Raw genomic sequence first — 23,006 nt, forward strand, 5'->3', positions numbered from 1 at the left:
TGGAAGGGCCTGTTCCCGTTAAACTTGAACTAGCATCCCCAAGAGTCTCCACTTGGGCTTGAAGGACAACTGGGCATGGAGAGGGCGGGCCTGGGGACCTACCAGCAGGGGCTCAGGGGAGAAGGCTGGAGGAACCCTAATGGGCAAGCTCACACTCAGGAACCCGCTCTTTCTCTCAAGGATCTTGAGCAGGGGTGGCTGTGTTTGAGTCAGGTGACTGTCTTTGTGCGACCAGGTTCTGGAACCCTCTTCTGGGCCCTCTGTGCACATCCTTGCAAAGTTTAGTCTCAACAAGGGTCTCTAAAAACTCCGATGAGCAAGAACTAGCCTCCCTGTTACCTGACTGCACTAAATATTTAAAGGGATCCCCATCCTCTACCCACCCTCAAAGTGACATCCATCACCTTGGCGCTCTTCAGCAAGAATCCTGACACTGCACTTCATACCGAACCCCACCCCGACATCACCCCTCGGTGACCCTCCTTCCACCAAATCCCCTGCTAGCTGATTATCAATCCCACCCGCTTGCGCTGTCTTTAGAGCTAAGTCCTCCACCTCACTGCAGTGACATCATCCCATTGGAGGAAGCCCCTTCCTTCGAACAGTCAGTCTTCCTCACAGCTTTACCAAGAGTCACTGGGGGCAGGATGTCAGCTCAGTGGCGGGGCTGCCCTGCTTGGCCGGCATGCACAAGGCCCTACGTTAAACCCTCGGCACTACAGGATAAATTACCGAGGAAGGAAACGGTTGAGACAAGGGTCTCATGAAGCCCAGGCTGGCCTCAAATTCTCTACATGCTGAGAATGACCTCAAACAACTGATCTAGCCTCTACCTCCCATGTGCTGGGAACACGGGTCCAAGTGTTTTTAACAGTGGATACAACTCTAGCAGAGGGAAGAAGCTAACCGCTGGCTCTACCACAACCAACGACTCTTTAGAGGGAAGCCCCTTGTAAGAGCTACTGGACTTTCTCCCACCCTGTCCTGTTTGCCCTCATGGCATCAATGACCCCCATGCTTCGAAGCCAGTGGTGGCTTTTCAACAGAGCTTCTCCTCAGCTTTAGCGCGGTTGGCCACATTTGCTCTTGACATGCTTTCTCAAACTGCCCTCGTGAAACATCCCTTTCTGCCCCACCCCACCCCGCTCTTTCTCAGCCACCTCAGCAGGACCTTTCAGGTCCCGCCTTCTCTCCTTTTCCACATTCTAACTCCCAGCAGGAAGCCAACAGGCTGTGGCCGCACATCCTGAGCCAGATATTCTCCAGTCCTAGCCATCCCTCCAACCGTGGACTCAACATCTCCATGGCAACGTCTCATGGGGCTCTCAAACGAGCAGGTCCCAAAGTGACTTTCAAAGCGTGCCCCAAGCCCACCGCCAAGGCCCTTCCTTTGTTAGTGCGTCAGCTCTCCCTCTCTAGTGGCTCAAGCCAAATCTAAGCCGCAGTTTCTTTTCCTATTGCTGGGATAGAAGCAATTTAACAGAGAGAGCGTTGCCGGGCCATGGTGGTGCAAGCCTTTAGTCTTAGCACGCAGGAGGCAGAGGCAGACAGATCTCTGAGTTTGAGGCCAGCCTGGTCTACAGAGTGAGTTCCAGGACAGCAGGGCTACACAGAACACAGAGACATTCTGTCTCGAAAAACCAAACAGAACAAACAAACAAAAAAGACAGAAAGAGGAGGGGGGAGGGTGAGCAATTCTTCTGGGTCACATTTCAGGGGTGCAGCCCTTCACGGTGGGGAAATCGCAGTAGCGGGAACTTGGAGAGCTGGTCATACTGCACCGGCAGTGAGAAAGCAGAGTGACGAACACCTGGCTAATGCTCAGCTCACGTTCCCCACCTTACACAGTACAGGTTCCTCATCCGGGGAACGGTCCCGCCCAGGTATGTGTGCATGCAACTTACTCTCAAGTGACTGGGAAAGACAGGCATGTGTGCACTGTGCACACACAGTAAAGGAAGGGAAGTAAACAGCACTGCACAGTAACTGACCCCAAGAAAGCAGGGTGAGGAGCACGCACACTTCTTTATATTACCTTCCATCGTTCCTGTGAAATTATCTCAAAATAAAGTGTAAGCAGGTGCACCACATGTGCACACACCCCTCATAACCTCTCTCTGACATCATTCTCCTTAAACCACAACATCCCTCATCTGCATCACTCCAGGAGCCTCCTGACACATCTGGCTGTTTCTGTTCTCCATTCTCTTTTCTCCTCAGGCACCGGGTGACCCCAACAGCGTCTGAGTCAGATCAGGATGCCTGCCCTATGGTCAAAACCTTCCAGTGCTTTCTGTCTCCTCTGGAAGGAAAACTAGAGCCCACTCTGCCCCTCAAGGCCAACCTGGAGCCACCACCCCGCACCCTTGGCCTCACAGCTCCTGTCCTCCAGCCACTGCTGTTCTCACTGTCCTGCTTCACACCTCCAGGCAGGTGTCTAGGAGCAGGGCTCGGCATGGCTGGCCCTCTGCCTGGCATGTACGGTGCCCAGACATGCTCCTGCCTGCAAGGAAGGCCTTCACCAGCCATGGTGGCTAAGACCTGTCTCTCATCTACATGCAACTGCTCCTCTTCCTGCTGTTTTTTCCTTTCTGGTACCCACTAGCTTCTCGTGTGTGTGTGTGTGTGTGTGTGTGTGTGTGTGTATGTATGTGTGTGTGTATACACATATTATAAATATAGCATACCTATCTTATCTCCCTCACCAAACACACACACACACACACACTGTATATGGCACACACTGTATATGGTGGGGAAACTGACCCCCGGTAAATGTTTGATGCTCTGGGTTTGTCTGTTGTTGTCTTGGCACTCTAGTTTTGCACTGATCTATTCTGCCGCCTTGCACGGAGTATAGTAATACGGCGCCTTTTTCAGATTGATTTACTTTATGTGTCCAGTGTTTCGCTTGCATGTGGGGCTGTGCACCACATGCAAGCCTGGTGCTCACAGAGGTCAGCAAGGGGAATCAGAAACCTTGGGAATGGAGTTATGGATGGTTGTGAGCTGCCAACCTGGGTCCTCTGCAAGAACAAGTGCTCTTAACTAGTGAATTCAGCCCTGATGCGGGGGTGGGGGTGGGGAGTGGGGGTGTCTTACAATTGTAACTGGTGAATGAGTGAACGAAAGCTAGACAAATCATTTTTGAGTAATCTTAAGCTTCACTAGTGGAAATTGATTTTTAAAATCAAGGAAGAATTTGTCCAGGTTTAAGTCCAGATACTCACCAGGAGAAATACAGTTACCATCCACTGACTCAAAGCTGCAGGCATATGTGTGCACGGGAACATAAGCAGCAGATGTATTGAGGGATGGATCCCTGACGATGACATTATAAATGACCCCTTGTCCCAGGAGGGAAGAGAAAGACACAGTCGTTTTATCATCCGCTGTTAGGGTAACCACCTAAAGACAAACATAACAAGTGGTGTTTATATGGCTTTTTTAAAGCTGTGGTCACCTGCACAAGACCTGCACAAAACCAAGCCAATCCACACTCCAGTATGGAGTCCCCAGGAGCTATTGACATGTGATGGCTTCTGGGGGAGGGAAAGTCAGTTTCTTTTTTTTAAAGATTTTCTTTTCTTTTTTCTTTTTAATTTATTTATTTATTATGTATACAGTGTTCTGCCTGCATGTATCCCTGCAGGCCAGAAGAAGGCATCAGATCTCATTACGGATGGTTGTGAGCCACCATGTGGTTGCTGGGAATTGAACTCAGGACCTCTGGAAGAGCAGCCAGTGCTCTTAACCGCTGAGCCATCTCTCCAGCCCAGATTTTATTTTTCTTAAGGGCATGTACATGTGTATGCATGCATGCATGTGTGTGTTCGTGTGTGTGTGTGTGTGTGTGTGTGTGTGTGTGTGTGTGTGTACTTGCATGTATGAATTCGCACTTGTGAGTGTCAGTACCCATGGAGTCTAGAAGAGGATGCAGATCCTTTTGAAGCTGGAGTTACAGGCAGTTCTGATCCACCTGATGCAGGTGCTGGGAACTGAATCCAAGTTCTCTGCAAGAGCATCCAGTGCTCCCAACAGCGGAGCCATCTCTCCAGCCCTGAGTCAGTTTTCTTTAAGAGTGTAGCTCCGGTAGGTTGACCATGCTCAACTGGATGGCTCATACCCACAAGTCTATGGGAGCACCAACTGTCCTCCGTGGGTTATTTGAAATAAACAAAAGACAAGAAGTTGGGAAGGAGTGTGTGGGGGGGGGGCTGTGGATCTGGGGATTGTTAGAGGGAGGAGTTGGGAGTGAATATGATCAAAATACATTGCATTCATGTATGAAATTCTCAAAGAATTTGTAAAATATGTTAAAACTATTAATACCTATTTGTATATCCTTCAGTGGTTTCTCAGTTTTTAGACTTTTCCCTTTACACTAGCCAGAAGTTCTTATCTAAGTTACTGAAGTGTACAGAAAATTATCACCTACTTCTTTTCGTACCTCAGGATGATGAGGTCACAGATATGGCTGCAATCAAGACAGAATTGACTTGCTTCTCCTCAGATGTTATCATGTCAGAGCAGCCAACCCAGCCACATGAGCTGCAAGAAGACTCACCTTGACCGCACTGGCCTTCACTTGGGGCACCTGGGCCATCCTTTGAAGATGCTGGAGCAGCGAGGCCTCAGTGAGGTCGCCCTCAGGCAGAAAGTACTGATACACATCATACTGCAACCTCCACCTGGATTCCTGGCCCGTGCCCACGTCACACGGTGGAGGCTCCGCACCTCTAAAGCCAACCAACAAAACTGAGCATCAGTCCCTTGTGGCTCAAGTCCTGTCTATGAGAAGGAGCCAGAGCTCTCATTTCAAACTTCTGCAGACACAGTTCCAAGTTTAGGGCTGTGGAATCTAAGTGGTGCTGTAGAGAAAAGCAGCACACAGCGATGGGCTGGGTTTATGTTGCCCAAAATTCGTATCTGAAGTTCCTGCCTCTAGTGTGACAGTATTAGAAGTTGGCTTTGGGGAGATAGTTAGGTCATAAGGGAGGAACCCTCCTGAGTGAAACTGGTCCTTACAGACGAGGCCCCAGCAGATCTCAGGCACTCTTCCCTTCTCACATGGACTCAAGAAGAAGTCTGCACCTGCAGGAGGGGCCCCGCCAGACCCAAAGGTGCCGCCCTCATAGTGTGAGAAAAACTTCTGGGTGTGGTGCATGGCTGTAACTTGGGAGGCAGGAGGAGGGTCAATGCAAGTTCAGGTCAAGCCTGGTCTACACAGAGACTTCCAAGCCAGCCAGGGACACGTGTAAGCAAATAAACAAATGCCTTTAAGTAAGTAAATTAGTAAATTTCTGTTGTTCATAATCCACCCATGGAGTTTACAGTACAGACAAGCCTTAATCTAAAAATCTGAAACCTAAAACTTCTTGGGCTCTACTATGATATCTGAAGTTTCAGATTTGTTAGTATTTTGGGTTTTCAGATTATTTAGGGATGTTCAACCATTAAGATCTATGGGAATTTCAAACACTTCTGGCCCCAGATGTTTCAGAGAAGGGATGCTTATCCTATTCTCTATGACAGCAGCATTGACTATCACACACACACAGAGGCCGACATCGTTGAAAGAAAAAACAGATTCTGAAGCAGGCTGGGCCATTGATACTGTATCATACTGTATCATGTGGTTACAAAGAGATTTGATTTGATTGTTTGTGTGTGTGTGTGTGTGTGTGTGTGTGTGCACGCCTGCACTTGTGAGTGTGAGTACCCATGGAGTTCAGAAGAGGGAGTCTAACCTCAAAGACCCCAGAAAATAAAATAAAATAAAATAAAACAAGTGCTTCTTTATTAGAGCACCAGGACTAAATAACAAGAGCACTCCCTAGTCAGCACTGTGGGGGGTGGGCGGGCAGAGAGCTGTCAATCGGTCCTTACTATTATATTAAAGTGGAAACTGAGGCAGAGTTTTGGAAAATTAAATCCTTATAAGGTGTAAGAATTTAGGGCTATGCAATGCCCTAAATATTTAAATGCTATATTTAAAAAGCTATATTTAAATGCTTTGAGAAAACTAAGACAGAGCTGGAAAGATGGTTCAGCAGTGAAGTACACATATTTCTCTTACAGAGGACCAAGCTCAGTCCCAGCACCCACACTAGGCCGCTCACAGTCACCTGTAACTCCAGTTCCAGGGTGTCATGGAAATTAACTATGTAGAGATGTGTTACATGTGTTTATGCTGCGGAATATTACTTTAACTGTATAAATGTGTGTTGCATTTGTTTGTGCTACCTTTGTTAAGGATGTAAAGATGTGTTGCATTTGTTTGTGCTACATCTGTTTAATTATGTAAGTATGTGATGCATTTGTTTCACCTTGCTTGCCTAAGGCACCTGATTGGTCTAATAAAAAGCTGAATGGCCAATAGCTAGGCAGGAGAGGGACATTAGGCAGAGAGAATAAGTAGGAAGAGAAATCTAACTCCAGAGGGAGAAGAGAATCAAAGATCTGAAGAAGATGCCCGGGGCCAGCCATGCAGCCACCAGCCAGTAGTCACAGAGTAGGACATATAAAAAGAAAGATAAAAATGTAGATGAAGAGAAACAGATTAAAATAAGAGCTAAGACAAGGCCAAGCATTCACAACTAATAATAAGTCTCCATGTCATGATTTGGGAGCTTGTTGGTGGCCTAAAAGAAAGTCTGCTACCCCAGGGCATCCGACACCTCTAACCTTTACAGGTATTCATATCCACACAGACACATACACACTTGATAATAAAAATAAATCTTAAGATGCACTTCCAAGCTCACGGCAGGCTCACATCACACCTGTCTCTTCAAATAAAGAATTCAAAAGAATTAAGAAGGAGATTATTCAGTATAAACAACAGCTCAAATATTAGCATTGAGGTTTAAATTATGCCAACCCTCCCAAACAAAAAGCAATCCAACTTTACTATAGAAAATGAGGGGCTTGAGGCAGCTGGCTGGACCTGTGCTGCAGCCATGAGCATCCTAAGCGGGGTTTTGGCAGAGGTGGAGAGGCAGCCATACCTTGCATAGCCTAGGTTTGCTGGTGCAAACTTGATAGTTGTTTCAAAAAAATTATAGTCCAAGTAAATGTTGGGGTCGATATCTAAATCAAACTCCAAATTACAGCCTCCAGGAATGGGATCTGCATGAAAAACGGTGAGATTAGTAACCCAAGAACTCTCATGCTCCAGGAAACAGATCCTTCACGAGAACTTCCTATATAGCAGTATGTCAACACACAACACCAGTGCTGCTGCTGGATCATGACTGAGTCATGACAGGTTCTTCATCCCCTTCCCCGTCAAAATGTCTTTTTCGAACCCAGGCTGTATGCACTCTACCACAGAGCTGCTCCCCAGCCCTACCCCCAAACTTCCACAGTCTAAATTTCCTCACCCCACTTCACTTAGCCGTCACTGTGGCCTGTCTCATCCCCACGCTGTCGAAAGAGCTCCGACTCGCCACTGCTCTGTCACTCTACTCTTCTTCCTGTAGCTCAGGCTGGCCTTCAACTTGCCATGGAGCTGACTCTGAACTGTCAGTCCCCCGTCTCCACCTCCCCTGTCCTGGATTACAGGACGCGACACAGTGGCCAGTTTTCTGGACATGGAACCCAGGGTGTCATGCATGCTGGGCAAAGCCTGACCAACCAAGCGACATCATCAGTCCCTCTAAAGATGAAACAGACAGTGTTCCTCTGCCCAGACCCTCTACGCTTCCTCTGAACCCACCCTGGCTCTGCATGCAAACTGTGTTCAAGGCTCTTCGCTCTCAGCTCTAGATACTCCCACTGCTCACCACTCTCCAAACCCTGCACCTTCTTTAGGATAAGCTTACTGCTGCCTCTGCCTAGAATAACATGGAACTATGAAGGGCTGGTTCTAATGCTGCTTTCTCTGCCGCTTATACTAAAACACTCTGATTAAATAAACTGCAACTGTAATAAACAATATTACCAGGATAATTTTCCTTAGGTTTCCACAAACAAAGCTCATATTCCACAGATGAACTTGGGAAATTACCTCTTTCTGAGTAGGAGAGTGGAATGGCCACATTTTGAACAGGCTTGGCATCTTTCGTCTCCAAGTACCAAGTGCACATAGTCTGCTCGGGTCTAAGGATGAAAACCAGCCCTCTGTCATTACCTGTCTCTGAGGTGCCCGGAAGGAGAGTCTGCATTTGGGAAGCAAAGCCACCATGAAGACAGAGTTGAGAAATCACATACACTGCAGAGCTAGCCAGTGTGTGCAGCCCTCTCCAAACCCCGCAAAACAGAAAAGAAAAAAATCTTCGTAGCGTTTTCAGCCCTATGTTCACATATCCACACCTTCGCATAGGAGAATTCTCTGAAACACATCATCATTGAGGGCTGGAGATGGCTCAGTGGTTAAGAGCACTGGTTGCTCTTCCAAAGGACCTGAGTTCAATTCCTAACATTCACATGATGGCACACAACAGTTCCGGGGGATTTGATACCCTCTTCTGCTCTATGCAGGTACCAGGCACATTTGTGGTACACAAACACATATTCTAACAATATACCCATATAAAATAAATAAATAGAAATTTAGCAATATATACTAACTGCCTCAGTAAATTTGAACTGCTGTAACAAACTACCACAGGTTTTAGAGTTCATAAACACAGTAGAGTGAGGAAGGCACTCTTGGGGAGCCTGTTTTATAGGGGCGCTATCTTATCGGTAAAGGCTTCCTCACGAACACCTCCCAGTTATGGTTTTAAGTATCTGTATGTGTATATATTCGTGTGTGTGCAAGTGTAATATATGCATACGCCAATATGTGAGCATATATGTGGAAGCCAGAGGTTGGCACTGGGTGTCATCCTTTATCCCTCTCCAATTTATTACTTTAATTAATTTATATATTTTTAGATTTATTATTTGTTTCATTTTATGTATACGAGTAGTTTGCCTGCATATATGTATGTGTACCACGTGCCTGCTTGGGGCCCTCAGAAGTCAAAAGGTCTCCTGAGACCGGAGCTAAAGATGGATACGCACTGTCCTGTGAATGCTGGGAACTGAACCCAGGTCCTCTCCAAGAACAACAAGTACTCTTAACCACTGAGCCATCTCTCCATCCCCTCCAGCTTATTTTTTAAGACAAGTTCTCTCACTGAACCTGGGGCTCACTGATTGGCTAAACCGACTAGCCAGTGAGCCTTGTTTCCACCTCCCCAGTGCTGGGTAATGAACCCACACCAGACCTGGCTGGGTTTTTTTGTTTGGGTGGGTTCTAGAGATCAAACTCAAGCCCTATAGACTGGGTCATCTTCTTGGTCCTCAGTTTCCATCTTTTAAAACCAAGACACTAGGGGTCAGGGTGTAGACCAGCAGTAAAGCACTTGCCTATCAAGTGTGACAGCCTGGGTTTCATTCCCAGCTTGATAGGGGGAAAATAAACAGAAACTCTAGGAATTATACATGGAATTTTTCAAGTACTACACAGTTCAACTGAATTAAGATTTATTCTGTCAGATTCTGGCTAACAACACAAAACAGGAGTTTTGACCCCAAAGAGTTCAGTTTACAAAAAGCTTTTGTCTTAAAGATTATTTATTTAGTCACTTATTTTTATTTTGTGTGTATGAATATTTTTGCCGGCATGCATGTCTGCATACCACATGTGTGCCTGGCACCTGTGGAGGCCAGAGGAGGGCATCGGAGCCTCTGGAACTGGAGTTAGGGATGGTTGTAAGCCATCACATGGGTACTGGAAACCAAACCCAGGTCCTCTGCAAAAACAGCCAGTGCTCCTTAACCACTGAGCTATTTCTCCAGCCTGTTGGCAAACCTTTCCCTTTAAGACAAGAGTTCGTGTTGGCCAGGCAGTCAGCCTCACTAGGCAGCTGAAGCTGCCCTAAACCCTCAGTCCTCCTGCCTTGGAATCAGAACGCTCTCTTAAAGCCAAGAGAATGAGAAGGAAAAATGCAGCAGTTGAGTTTCAACTTGGCAAGCCTCAGAGAGTGGTCAGAGCGTAGGGCCAGTGGCTTCAAAAGACCCATTGCCATGACAACCAAAAAACAAAACACAAGAGCACCACTGCCATCAGAAGGGGCAGAGAGAGAACACGTCTTTCACACAGTCATTTCTAGAACCCCATGCAGTTCTGTTCCTCTAGACAGTCTGTGAATCAAGGGAACGGAGGGCAGCCTAGGCAATGAGATCCTGTAACTAAAGATGACTGAGGCCTCCTGGAGACCAGGCCCACACCTAAACAGACACCAGATGTGAACACACAAGACAACATTACAGAGATGATCTCTTTATGGAATAATCCTTTCTACTTACCTTAGTAAACGAAACAGTGGTGTTCTGATACTGCGAGTGTATTTGGAAAAGAAGGAAGGTCACATTGCTTGAAATATGACGCAGAATGGCCCCCTGTGGAAAGGGCCTGCTGAGCAGAAAGTATGTAAATTTTCCCACAGAAAATTCAAGGAAACCTACAATGGAAAATTTTCTCGTTACAATATTGTACCTCTAGTATCAGTTTATGGAAACTTTACTCATAAACAAACGTGCACCGCTAATCTCACCCTCAGAACCCCCCCCCCCCCGAGTCAGGTATGGTGGTGCACGCCTGCTATCTCAGTACTGGGGAGGCTAAAGCAGAGGGATCTATGTAAGGGCAAGGCCAGCCTGGGCTACAGGCAGATCAAGAGCCTGATGTTGGGTGGTGGGTGTGAAGCAGACATAGACATTGAATTCCTGAGCTCACAGCAGCCATGGTTGCCTGGACTAGGTCTGCATAGGACTAGCCTTGTCAACAACGATGAACAGGAGGGGCTGGCCCTACCCTCCCTGCTGAACCAGGACTGATGCATTCTAGGATGGCACTCTCTGCAGCTGTGGTCCCACCATTCAGCCCATCAGTCTCCAACAGGTACTTCCAAACCCATGTATGAAAATGACAAAGAATTAAATTCATTTTTTAAAATGACCCTCTCTTAAGAATGCAAATGTGCTTTCTGGCCTGTCTGCTGCAATGGGGTCAGTTTTCCTGGCCCTCATGGATCACTAATGTTCCACTGTGCTGGGAGCTCGCAGCTCATATCTGTCATCCACTTTCTGGTTTCATTCCCACCCCGACCCACCCCACTCCACCCCCCACCCCCCACCCCTGGCACACACACACACACACACAGACACAGACACACACACATTTCCCCTCATGTTCTCCATTTGGCAAGTATCAGCAAGTACTTATAAAATCACTCTGTACCGAAAACTTGTGCAAACAAATTCATTACAGCCTGTCTATCCAAGGCACATGCTATCATCTCTTGGGCTTGCTTCCAATGTGCTCTAGAAGATGTTCTGGTGGCCCTTGTTGTCTCCATGACACAGACTCTGAGCCAGAACAGCTCAGAAGGCCTGGAAGAGACTGAGCCATTTCTAGAGATATGTTGGTGGTCAACGTTCCTTAACCTAAATCTTTAACCCAGAATCTCCAAGACACCAACATACTAGAGGGACAGTGGAGGACCACGGACCAAAGGCTCAGCAGTTAAGGCTGCTCTTCCAGAGGACCCGGGTTCAGTTCCCAACCCACAAGGCAGCTCAGAACTGCCTGTATCCAGTTCCAGGGGATCCCTCTTCTGGCCCACCTTGATTGCTAGGTATACACGTACTGCACAGACCACGTGCAGGCAAAACACCCACACAATAAAATAAAATAGAGTCCTTAGAAAGAAACGCAGGAGCGCGGTAATTAAAATGATCAAACAACTGGAAGCTGATTGAAGAACCCGCCTGACTCCGTTTTAGAGGCAGGACACATTGCGCTGTGTTTGTAAAAACAAGTTTCTATTGCTGTGAGAGCTGAGCTGCCCTGATTCCTGAAACCCAACCCTCCCCAGCCCATGACCTTGATTCGTTTTTGAGAACACCCTGACCGTCCCTGACCTCCCTAATCACATGGTGGGTGACCACATGAGTTTTTTAAAATTTTTTTTGTATTTCCTTATTGTCTCATTGTCTCCCTTCTGTAAAACTACTAGTGATTTTACTCCTTAAAAGGGCCTAAGAGATGGATTCGGGACTGCTCTCAACTTAGGAGGCAGTCGCTTGCCAGCTCTTGGTGCACCCCAATAAAAATCAAGTTTGCTTCAAATTTGGCTCAAACTGTGGTAGTGGTCTTATTCTCACCTTTGGGATTAACACTGATAACATGAGGAGTGATATCATCAGTGAGAGAACATGTCAAGCAGTCAAGTGGTGCTGGAGGATGTGTTTCTGTATGCTGTGAACATATGCTGTTCCCATTGGTTAATAAATAAGCTGCTTCGGGCTATGGCAAGGCAGCTTAGAGGCAGGTGGGAAATCCAAGGAGAGAGACAGGAAAGAGAAAGGTGGAGTCTGAAGAGATGCCAGCCTGTCACCCCAGGAACAACATGCCAGCAGACCTGTAAGCCACAGAACATGTAGTAAAACATAGATGAATAGAAATGGGTTAATTTAAGATATAAGAGCTAGCTATCAAGAGGCCTGCCATAGGCCATACAGTTTGTGAATAATTTTAAGCCTCTGAGTGATTATTTTATAAGTGGCTGCAGGACTGAGGGGCTGGGCAGGACAGGAGAAACCTTTTGACTACATTTGGTGCCCAGAAGTGGTTGCAAGAATTTCCACCCAAAACCTGAGAAAGCTTTAAAAAGAGATTCTAAAATGGAGCTAAAAACGGCTTCCTGGTTCTGTGTCTCAGGCAAACTGTGGCATTTGGACTTGACCTACAGCATGGCAGATTCCTGCTGCGGTACACAGAGCTATCTCTAAGCTGCGCAGCATGCTGCATGGCGGATTTAGCTTTTACTCATACAGACAGAAAGGGTTTGTGGGCCAGCTGCACGCTGCCTGGTGGCAGCAAGGCCCCAGAGTTGGCAGTGTAAGCCGGACTTCCCTGGATATCTCCACCACATTGGGAAGTTGAGGTGGGCAGAGTCAGCAGCCAAGGCTGCCACTTTTTGTCCTAGCTACTCAGTTTAACATTTTAACATCTCTCCTGGGCAGAGAAGGATTACAGATTCACAATGAGACAGATTCAGATGGAACAGTTTACAGTGTGTGAAAAAAAATGTATGTAGGCTTGGAAGAGAGAGGAAAAGGAATATATGCAGTTATATAAAGAAATAGATAGTTTTAAAAAATAAAGTCTTTAAAGAAACAGTAAAAAGTAATATAAAAGTTAAGCCATGTAATGTAGCATGAATCTTAAAAGTTCTTATTAATGAAAATAAAACCTGGTGCCAGTTATTGGGGTGAATGTTGGAAGATCAGAGAAGCAGAACAAGCCACAGCCACCTCACCTTGCCAATTCCTCAGCTGATCCTGTTTCCTCAGACTGGAAGCCTCTGTGTCCTCATTCAGAATAGGTCTCATCTGAACTGCTGCTCAAAAGCCTAAAAGCTTAACCAGCCTAGTTCCTGGTTTTCACTCCTTATATACCTTTCTGCTTTCTGCCCTCACCTTAAAGTCATGAGTCACCATGCCTGGATGTTTCCAGTGTGACTTTAAACTCACAGAGATCCAGATAGATCTCTGCCTCCCAAGTGACAGGATTAAAGGCATGTGTGCCACCATTTTCTGGCCTCTGTATCTAGTGGCTGTTCTGTTCTCTGACCCCAGATAAGTTTATTAGGGTACACAATATTTTGGGGAACACAATACCACCACAATGTAAAGGTAGAAATTATACACAGAGTCTGGATTATATTGTCTTTGGGATTTTTAATTGCAATTTTTGATTGTAAAGGCTGCTGAGTTAAACCAATATATGTATTTTAAAGGTATCTTGACTTCAAAATTTATGTTTAAGGATATATTGCTTTGGAAAAGAGGTTCTGTTTTTGTTTCCACAGAAGATGAGAACCTGTGGATTGCTTCCAAGCTAATATGGTTTGATCAACCAAGACGCCCCTGAAAGGTCAATACAGCCTCACATCTAAGATTTAACTATAATTCTTAATTTTCTCAGGATCCCCATAAGAATGCCAGTGCCCCAACCCAGCAGGAAGTAGTAGGAGAAGCTATGCCCAAATTCCCAAAATATTATTTATAAATGTTTATTTTTATTAAAAGCAGGTTGACTATAAATGCAATCTCTTAGCCGGGCGGTGGTGGTGCATGCCTTTAATCCCAGAACTCGGGAGGCAGAGCCAGGCGGATCTCTGTGAGTTCGAGGCCAGCCTGGGCTACCAAGTGAGTTCCAGGAAAGGCGCAAAGCTACACAGAGAAACCCTGTCTCGAAAAACCAAAAAAAAAAAAAAAAAAAAATGCAATCTCTTTATAAAAAAGAAAAGGGGATATTATAGATACGATAGGACAAAAGGGTAGATTATTGAATCTATTTTTAAAAAGCAACTTGTTTGAAATGTTTCACATTGCTATGGATTTTAGTTTATTGATACAAATTTAAAGTTCATTTTGTAATAATGCATGTATATTTCTACTCTAGTTTAAGGTACTACATTTGTGCAGCTCATTTGAAATTGTAATGTATAATTAAGAAATACAAATTAATTATTAGTCATCCATGATAATCTAACTTATAGTCACGTTAGTTAAGTTTTCTTCGTTTACATAGATATAGTGCAATTAGGTAGATAATCTTCAAACACTTGAAAAACCTACAGAATATGGCATTTAAATGTTTTAAGAACTTTGACTTTTCTGAACTATGAGACATGTCTGCTCCTGGCAGCACCAATCTACTTCAGAGAAGATGATGGGCATCAAAGAATCTCCTTATGGAGTTTACTTTCATTGTGGCAAAGGTAGCCATTTGGGCAAGAAACTGTTCTTGCCTGGACTGCTTGACAAAATGTTGTATTGACTGGACATGCAGGACCCATAGAAAGGTGACCCCTGAACTTTGCTTGGTGAAATGGTCCTTTAGGTTCCTGCTTCACAAAAGAAACTGCCAGACATTCTACAGGACACAGAGAGAAGTGACTGAGAGACTCTAGACCTGTAGGCTGAAGAATGGATGCCTCAACATTGCAGAAGAACTTTGGGTTACTGTCCAGGCAGCCAGCTGTCTCTGTCATTCTAGATTTTTGGAAGTTGCTTATAATGCACTTTCTATTTTCTTAGGTAATATTTATCCTTCTGGGGTCTTTGATGGAGTTAAAGACTAGATAGTTATAATTTTCCTTGGTTATGATAAAAGATAAATTAGATATGAAACCTTAGACTCACAAAAATAGGATAGATGATAAAAATATTTTAACTTTGCCAAATACAAATAGACTAGATATTATAACTGTAACTCTTGTTTGATAACTGTTTGTTATATATAATTTTACTATATATAAAAGCTATATATAAATTTTACTATATATAAAGCTAAAACCTTTTTGATTAGACAGAAAAGGGGAAGTGCTGGGGGATGTGTTTCTGTATGCTGTATCCCATTGGTTAATAAATAAGCTGCTTTGGCCTATGGCATGGCAGCTTAGAAGCATGCAGGAAATCCAACGAGAGAGACAGGAAACCGAAAAGCAGAGTCTGGGGAGACACCAGCCTGCCACCCAAGGAACAACATGTCAGCAGACCAGTAAGACGTGGAACATCTGGCAAAACACAGAGTAACAGAAATGGGTTAATTTAAGATATAAGAGCTAGCTAGCAAGAAGCCTGCCACAGACCATACAGTTTATAAATAATATTAAGCCTCTGAGTGATTATTTTATAAGCAGCTGTGGGACCTTGGGGCTGGACAGGACAGGAGAAACCTTCCAACTACAAAGTCGCTTTCTTTACACATCTTTTTTTCAAGTTTCAAAGTGTTCTTATCAGAAAGAAATGTCATGATCTGACGAAAGCTTCCAGCTTTGATGGCTTCACGGTTCAAGTTCTGCCTTGAGCCTACATTTTAAATTCATTAAAACAACAACAAAACACACACATACACACACTAAAAAGCTATGTTCAATTCCCAGTGCTTAGAAGGAAAAGAGACATTAAACAATATGGGGACTCTCAGCACCTGTCCATTGCTTCCCCTCGCACAGACACCCCACAGCTGTGCCCTGGTATGTGTATCATCATCCCTCACATCCACAGGATACAAGTCCCAAACTCTCCAGACTACTAATCCCTGCCTATGCCTCACATAAAATGGTACACGCAGTAGGAGATGAAGAGATGGCTCAGTGGATAAGACCATTTGCTGAGCAAGCATGGGGACCTGAGTTTAAATCCCAGCACCCACATAAAAAAGTCAGGCACAGGCACATACACTTGTTATTTCTATGCTATGAAGAGCAGAGAGAGAGGAAGGTCGCTGTGACTTTCTGGCCACCAGTGTAGCTCCAGGTTCAGAGAGAGACCCTTTCTCAAGGGAATAAGGTAGAGAGCAGTAGATCGGGCACCTGACATGCCCCTCTGGTTTCTATGTCCACCTGCTTGCCTGCACAAGTGCATGCACACATAACATAGGTATTTTAAAAATGGTGCTGTGATAGACATCTATCCACATGCATAATTTATCTGTATGTTATTTACGTACCTAACATAAGTGCTACGCCACTATATTGCTAGAGAACAACAACATGAAAAAGTCTGTGCACGTTCAGCACAGATATACTTTAAAAAATTATTTTCACTCCACAGCTAGTTGAATCTGCAGGATACATAGCTTGTGGGTATGGAGGCCAACTCTGTGTTGAGGACTTAGTATCAAGATGCATAATGCTTATTTCCACATATGTGCAAGAAGAAGGACAGGTAAATGTTTAAAACAGACCACTTACTAAAATTTAGGCATCTGTCTCTGTCAATATTGATAAATATTGAAGCTGTAGATCAGTGATAGAGCATTTGTGTATCATGTGTGAGGCCCCGGAATCCATACCAGTACTGAGGGGGAAAGAGTAAGTCTAACTTGGCCCTTTTTATTATTTATTTATTTATTTATTTATTTATTTATTTATTTATTTATTTTTGGTTTTTCGAGACAGGGTTTCTCTGTGTAGCATTTGGAGTCTGTCCTGGAACTCACTCTGTAGACCAGGCTGGCCTCAAACTCACAGAGATCTGCCTGCCTCTGCCTTCCAGTGCTGGGATTAAAGGTGTGCGCCACCACCGCCCGGATAGCTTGGTCCTTTTTAAAGCTATTTAGTATGCATTGTGCATGCATATCATATTGACTAAACACATCTACTGATGAGGATAAATGCTGCTATTCTAGTACGAAAACAAGAAAAATGGCTATGCATGGCAAGCATACTTTTAATCTCAGCACTCAGAGGTAGAGACAGGAAGAGCGGGGCCAAGATTATCCTCAGCCAGATAGTGAATTTGAAGACAGCCTGCATTACATGAGGCTCTCTCTCAAAATTTTACCAAAATAAACTGGTTCTGTTTTGTGGGAGTGTTCTAGAAAGCTTATAGGTCAGATGATAAACTGACGTGAGGTTTTTGCTGGCATGTAGTAACAGATGGCCTTATGGTTAAACTGTATCTAAGGTGTATTCCTGTCTAAAAAGTCATAAATGAAAGCAAACAGCTTGACACTATATAGAGGGTAGGACTGAAAGTCTAAGCCTCTGCCTCCTTCAAGAACTCCACCCAGCCTTCCAGGAAACACCAGAACTCTTGCTTGGTGTGGACTGCATTTTCAGAGACTGTGCTTCATGGAAGTCCCGCCCCCACACGCCTGTAGCAGGAACCAGGCAGATAGTGAAGGCGGCTGAGGAGACACTGTCTATGGCATCTAAAACCTGGTCCTGTTGTTTTAATATCAGTAACATTAAGAACGGGTACCTTAAATTATTTCTTCTTTCCAACACAGCTCCTTATTTATCACATTTTCTATAGTTATCAGAATTGTCCTTATCATAAGGAAATTACAATACATCTTGGTTGTTTGTGACAATCACGTGGAGGTGACGTGTTGCCAAGACTGAGCCATACCACTTAAATAAAAATCCCTAGCAGTAGCTGCAAACATGAATTTAAAAACAAACACTCATTCAAACAACATGGAGAAGGGCTAGGACTATAACTCAGTTGGTAGAGGGCTTGACTAGCATGCTCGAAGACCTGGATTTGATCACCAACAACGCAGAAGCAGGTGTTGGGTGCTGTAATCCCAACACTGGGGAGAAGGGTGTAGGCAGGAGGGTCAGAAGTTCAAGTCAGGCACAGCTATGTGGGTCATTCAAGGCTAGCCTGGCCTGTACAAGACCCTGTCTCAAAAAACAAAACAGAAAGCTCTCCAGGTAACTGAGAACTGCAAACACCACGTTCGGTGACTACGAGAGACTTACATATCCCTCTCCATTCTTAACTGAGCTCTTTTGTGTGTGGGAACGATTGGCCATCCGGGAGCCACTGCACAATGTGTACAGAAGATTGCATTTCAGCCCAAGCTTGTGTGGTTTCCCTTCTAGCGATGCGGGTCCTTGTCACATCTGACGACCCAGCGTGCGGCACTGTACCAGTCGCCTGGCAGTAAGTGCTTGTTCAACAGAGACCCAATACGGGACCCGAGGCAAGGTATTTATTTCTTCTGGGCCTCTCCTCTCTCACGGTAAAAGGGGGGTAACTATGCTACAGAAGCCGCTGGGCTTCTACAAGTACCAAACGAATGGGGAAACGGTTTTATAACCATCAGATGCTGCATAGTATGGATCATGAGCTTCCTTAGCTTGCCAGCGCTTTGGAGATGCCCCCCCCTCAAAGAAAAACCAAAAATATCCAGGCATTCTCAAATTGGCCCTACAGAGAAAGTAGTGGGGAGTGGGGGTGAGCATTTCCCGAGATGCTGGGCCTGTCATAAGCAGCAATGAGGGACTTCCACAGGAACAATGAGAGATACTCAGTGGTGGGGCATGGGGGAGGGCTCAGTGGTAGAGCTTGCTCAGGGCTCTGGGTTCAATCCTCAGCATCACCAAAAGAATCCAGAAAGAAAAGAAGGGTAGGAAGTAACTGTGTGTGCTAACATATGAGGCCCTGGGCAGAGGACACAGAGGACACACACACACACACACACACACACACACACACACACACACACACTCACAGAGAGAGAAGTCAAAACAGCTTTTACTGCACACACGATAGAAACTCCATTTAATTCCCCTTGGTTTGGTTTTGTTGTTATCTGTTTGTTTTCTGGTACTGGAGATAAACCCAGAACCTCTCAGCACTAAGCAGGCAGTCTACCACTAAAAACCACACCCCAGCCCCTCTCTAGTACTGCATTTCAGGAAGGGCCTAAGTTGCCCACGTTACCCTTGAACTGACTCTACTGCCAAAATGGGCCTTGAAATTACAACTGCCTCAACTTCCCAAACAGTTGGTCTGGAAACTGCATTTAATTTCTTCTCACAAAAGAGACTTGGCAAGAGAAGACATACCCAAAATACATCCTGCAGAAGTTAACAGGAGCCTAATTCACCTCCAGGCCATCTGGAAAAGGAGTCACCAGAAGCATCTGACAGGCATAATTAGCTCTTATGACTGGGGGTGGGGTGGGGAGGGAGAAGACAGACTGCACATCAAAGGGCCCTAGAGAGCGGCAGCCCAGTCAGGATGGCAGCTGACTCACACTGCCCTCGCTCGGCCTCCGCTTTGTCTGACATTCTAAAACCAACCCCACTGCCATAGAACAGAAGGGACTGTTTTTCTATTTTCACACGCACTTCCCATCCTTAATCAGACAGAAACATTTTTCCTTCCACTAACTCCATTCTAGAAAGGCCTTCCATTCCTAATCTTTTCCTCTTTCCCAATCAGACCCCATCTTAACATGCCAACTCCTTCTTTTCCTGCGTAACTAAAATGTACCTCACACTTCCCTCCCTGTCGATCACACGCGTGCGCGCACACACACACACAGCAGGCAACTTTTGGAGTGCCAACGAAGTCTAGCTTTCCTAATTCCTCCGTCCAAACACTCTGAGCAAGAATGACCCAGCTACTTCAGCGGGCGGGCATTCAACTGTCTCTCACAATTTTTATTTGTTTGTAGGTTGTTGGCTTGTTTTGAGATAGGGTCTTGTTGTGTAACCTACACTGGCCTTGAACTGGAGGCAATCCTTCTGCCAAAGAATTACAGTTCAGCTACTGATTACTTGTTTTTATCTTCAGATGAACTGTCATTAGCCCAAAAAAATTAAAAGGCAAGAATCAGGGATCTAGTTGAGTGGTGGCATGCTTGCCTGGTATGTGCAGGGATCAGGGTCCACTCTTCAATTCCACAAATAAATGTATAAACTAAAAGGACACACAACAATGGCCTTTCAAACACTTCTGGAAGAAAGTTACCACGTGCATCTATACACAGAAGCGCCCATGGCCTACTCAAAGCACTTCCCAAAGTACAAAAGGTGCGCCCCACTCACTCTTACGGGGTGGGTTTCCAGGTGAGCAACTGGGCATGAATCTAAAACAAAAATGAAAGCACCTAGGCAAGCAGAGACTGGGACTCCAAGAGAAGGGGGATTATTTAGACATACAGACGGTCCCCCCTCACCCCTCCCCCAGCTTGTCAGAGGAAGCAGCTTCTCCAGCCACCCCAGGATCTCCATCTCTCTCCCAACCCTCGCTAAGCATCCAGCCACCACCTGGGTGCTCGGCCCCTCATCCTGCTGGTCTCCGGCAGATCCTCCTGAATTGCAGAGGCTGTCCAGTTCCTGCCACTTGTATCCTAACAACCCAGCGGCTTCCCGGAGGGTCATCAAGCCTTCTGCTGTGGCTCCGTGCTAGCCAGGGGGGGGGGGGGGGGATGTAAGTGTTTCTGGGCTGCTGAGTCGAGTCCCATCCCTCTCCCGCAGAAACAACAGTAACAGGGCAGAAAGGACAGCGCAAGCCCAGGCGCCTGCCATAATCAGAGGTGAGAGAGTAACAGAAAATACTATTAGTACTGAAACTCCAAACTAGAAATAAAAAAGTTCCTGGCCCTCCAGACTCAGGGACTCTTCTAGACCAACCCAAAACTCAAGCCCTCCGCTCTCTCATCTTCTTCAGAAGGCTGTTTCAAAGGCAAGGATTCACAGAAAGACAAGGGAAGCCTCATGCTGTGAAAGTTTTGGGTTGTTTTGAGATAGGGCCCCATGTAGCCCAGGCTGGCCTCATATTCCTTATGTAGCTGAATCTGACTTTGAACCACCTTTGGTCTCCACCTTGTGAATTCTGGGCTCTGGGCATGTACCGCCACCTGGTCCCTGTGGGCTGGGGGTGGAAATCAGGACTTCCTAGGTGCTAGACAAGCACTCTACCAACTAAGCTGCATCCCCAATTCCCCCTGGGCAAGGTGTCCTTTTCAAAAAGGGGCTCTGCTGAAGTGTAAGGGCCTGCAATTTCCAGGGCGCCACACTGTTGTACCAGCTGCTCATTCCTGCAGTGAACGTCTTGAGCCTCCAGAGGGGAAACCATTATCTCCAGAGGCTTCCAGGATTAGGGAACTCAGCCAAGGAAAGGCACACTGCCAGAGGCTAGCGCTTCCCCCTTCTATAAGCCAGAGTTTCCTTCAAGAAATTGTGTGTGTGTGTGTGTGTGTGTGTGTGTGTGTGTACATTCAAAACACATGTATTTGTACTTTTCAGCATTGGCCTTAGTTGTACGAAAAGTTCCTAAAATTCGGTTCTAACCAAGGCTTTTCAGAGATAAGCATCCGGGGAAAAAAAACGATCCCATCGCCCAGAAAACTGTTCGCTGTCTTTGCTACTTGTCTCAAGCTCCAAACAAGGAATAACTTCACCAGAAGAAGCATGTGATCACCAGCCTGGCACTTTTCATATTTCCCATTAAAGCCCGCCTGCACCCCCAGCAGTCACTTAAAGCCTTTTCACTCAGCACATGACATAAGATTTCAGGTCCCATCTCAAACTGCAAAACTTGACCCGCTTGCCACCTGCTGCTTGGAATGCCTTAGTTCCTCGACAGACGCGGCTGCCTGTCGCCGCCCAGGCATTAGGTCTGGTTTTAGTTTTTGTTTGTTTGGGCGGCAACTCCCACTCCCCAGGCTGGCCTCGAACTCCTAATCCAACTGCCGCAGCCTCCAGGGTGCTGTGCCAACAGGAGTAAACTGAGAGGGCCGTTTCAGCGAGTCCACTTAAAACCGCAAACATGGCTGCTCCCTACAGGGACGAATGTCGGAGACGGGGCTACTTATCTCTTCCCGGTTCCCAGCCCCCGTGAGGCGCTGACAGCATGGCCCAGGTCCCGAACCCGCGGCCGGCCGGCCGGAGGCGCGCCTGCTGCCCGGGGAGGGCTGCACAGACGCGGGCGGCCTGCGGCCTTGCAGAGGAGCTCACCGTCGGTGGAGTTCGCCTGGGCCTCGGCGGTGCCCGCCGCCAGCACCCCCAGCACGAGCAGCCGCAGCCGCCACATCGCTGCGGGCCGGAGGCGCGGGCGGGCCGGGGCCCCGCGCAGGGTCGGGGTGCTGCCCCCCGGGCGCCCGCGCGCACCGCTCGCCCGCCGCCCAGCCCCGCCAGGCGCGCTCTTCCGGCCGGCCGGCCGCGCGCGTGCCCGCCCGGCCCTGCGGGCGCGCGCCTCCTGCCGGGGCTCCCGGGCAGGCGGTGCTCTCGCTTTGCGCTTTGCGTCTTTCCTTTTTATTTTATTTTATTTTTTATTTTATTTTATTTTATTTTATTTTATTTTTTTATTTTATTTTATTTTATTTTATTTTATTTTATTTTATTTTATTTTATTTTATTTTATTTTACTTTTTGAGACAGGGTTTCTCTGTGTAGCCCTGGCTGCCCTGGAATTCCCTCTGTAGACATTGCCGTTCTCGAACTCAGTGATCCATCCCCCTGCCTCTGCTCGCCTCCCGAGTACTGGGATTAAAGGCCTGTGCCACCACGCCAGGCCTATCGTGTCTAACAGTGCAAATTAACTTTCTTTTTGAGCCCAGGTCTCATGGAGCCCAGGATGGCCTCCAACCACTATGCTGTGGAGGCTGGCCTTGAACTTCTGACCTGTTGCCACTTCCTCCCAAGGGAGATAAACTTGTAAACTAATGAATATTACTTTATTGAGAT

At 46.3% G+C, this 23,006-nt stretch overlaps 2 protein-coding genes across 4 annotated transcripts in view; one reads left to right on the forward strand and one right to left on the reverse strand.

The window, feature by feature from the left end:
• The window catches only part of Fgfr1op2 (FGFR1 oncogene partner 2), a 43,411-nt gene extending 38,119 nt beyond the window's left edge, over positions 1-5,292 (forward strand). For both annotated transcript variants that reach the window (XM_076568309.1, XM_076568310.1), the window contains one exon: positions 4,456-5,292. In XM_076568309.1, coding sequence (XP_076424424.1) covers positions 4,456-4,572 — 117 coding nt within the window. In that variant the 3' untranslated portion in view covers positions 4,573-5,292. The remainder of the gene's footprint in view (positions 1-4,455) is intronic.
• The window catches only part of Tm7sf3 (transmembrane 7 superfamily member 3), a 34,997-nt gene extending 12,531 nt beyond the window's left edge, over positions 1-22,466 (reverse strand). The window contains exons 1-6 of one of the 2 annotated variants that reach the window (XM_006986676.4): positions 22,278-22,466; positions 10,303-10,457; positions 8,012-8,162; positions 7,011-7,131; positions 4,568-4,739; positions 3,231-3,408 (exon numbers count right to left, since the gene is read on the reverse strand). In XM_006986676.4, the coding sequence (XP_006986738.3) occupies positions 3,231-3,408; positions 4,568-4,739; positions 7,011-7,131; positions 8,012-8,162; positions 10,303-10,457; positions 22,278-22,353 (853 nt within the window). In that variant the 5' untranslated portion in view covers positions 22,354-22,466. Of the gene's footprint in view, positions 1-3,230; positions 3,409-4,567; positions 4,740-7,010; positions 7,132-8,011; positions 8,163-10,302; positions 10,458-11,236; positions 11,277-22,277 lie in introns of those variants that run through there. The other variant, XM_076568308.1, reaches the window with a different exon arrangement.
• Positions 22,467-23,006: the final 540 nt, after the last annotated feature.

The sequence above is a fragment of the Peromyscus maniculatus genome, chromosome 3 (assembly GCF_049852395.1).
Source record: "Peromyscus maniculatus bairdii isolate BWxNUB_F1_BW_parent chromosome 3, HU_Pman_BW_mat_3.1, whole genome shotgun sequence".
NCBI classification, from domain to species: domain Eukaryota; kingdom Metazoa; phylum Chordata; class Mammalia; order Rodentia; family Cricetidae; genus Peromyscus; species Peromyscus maniculatus.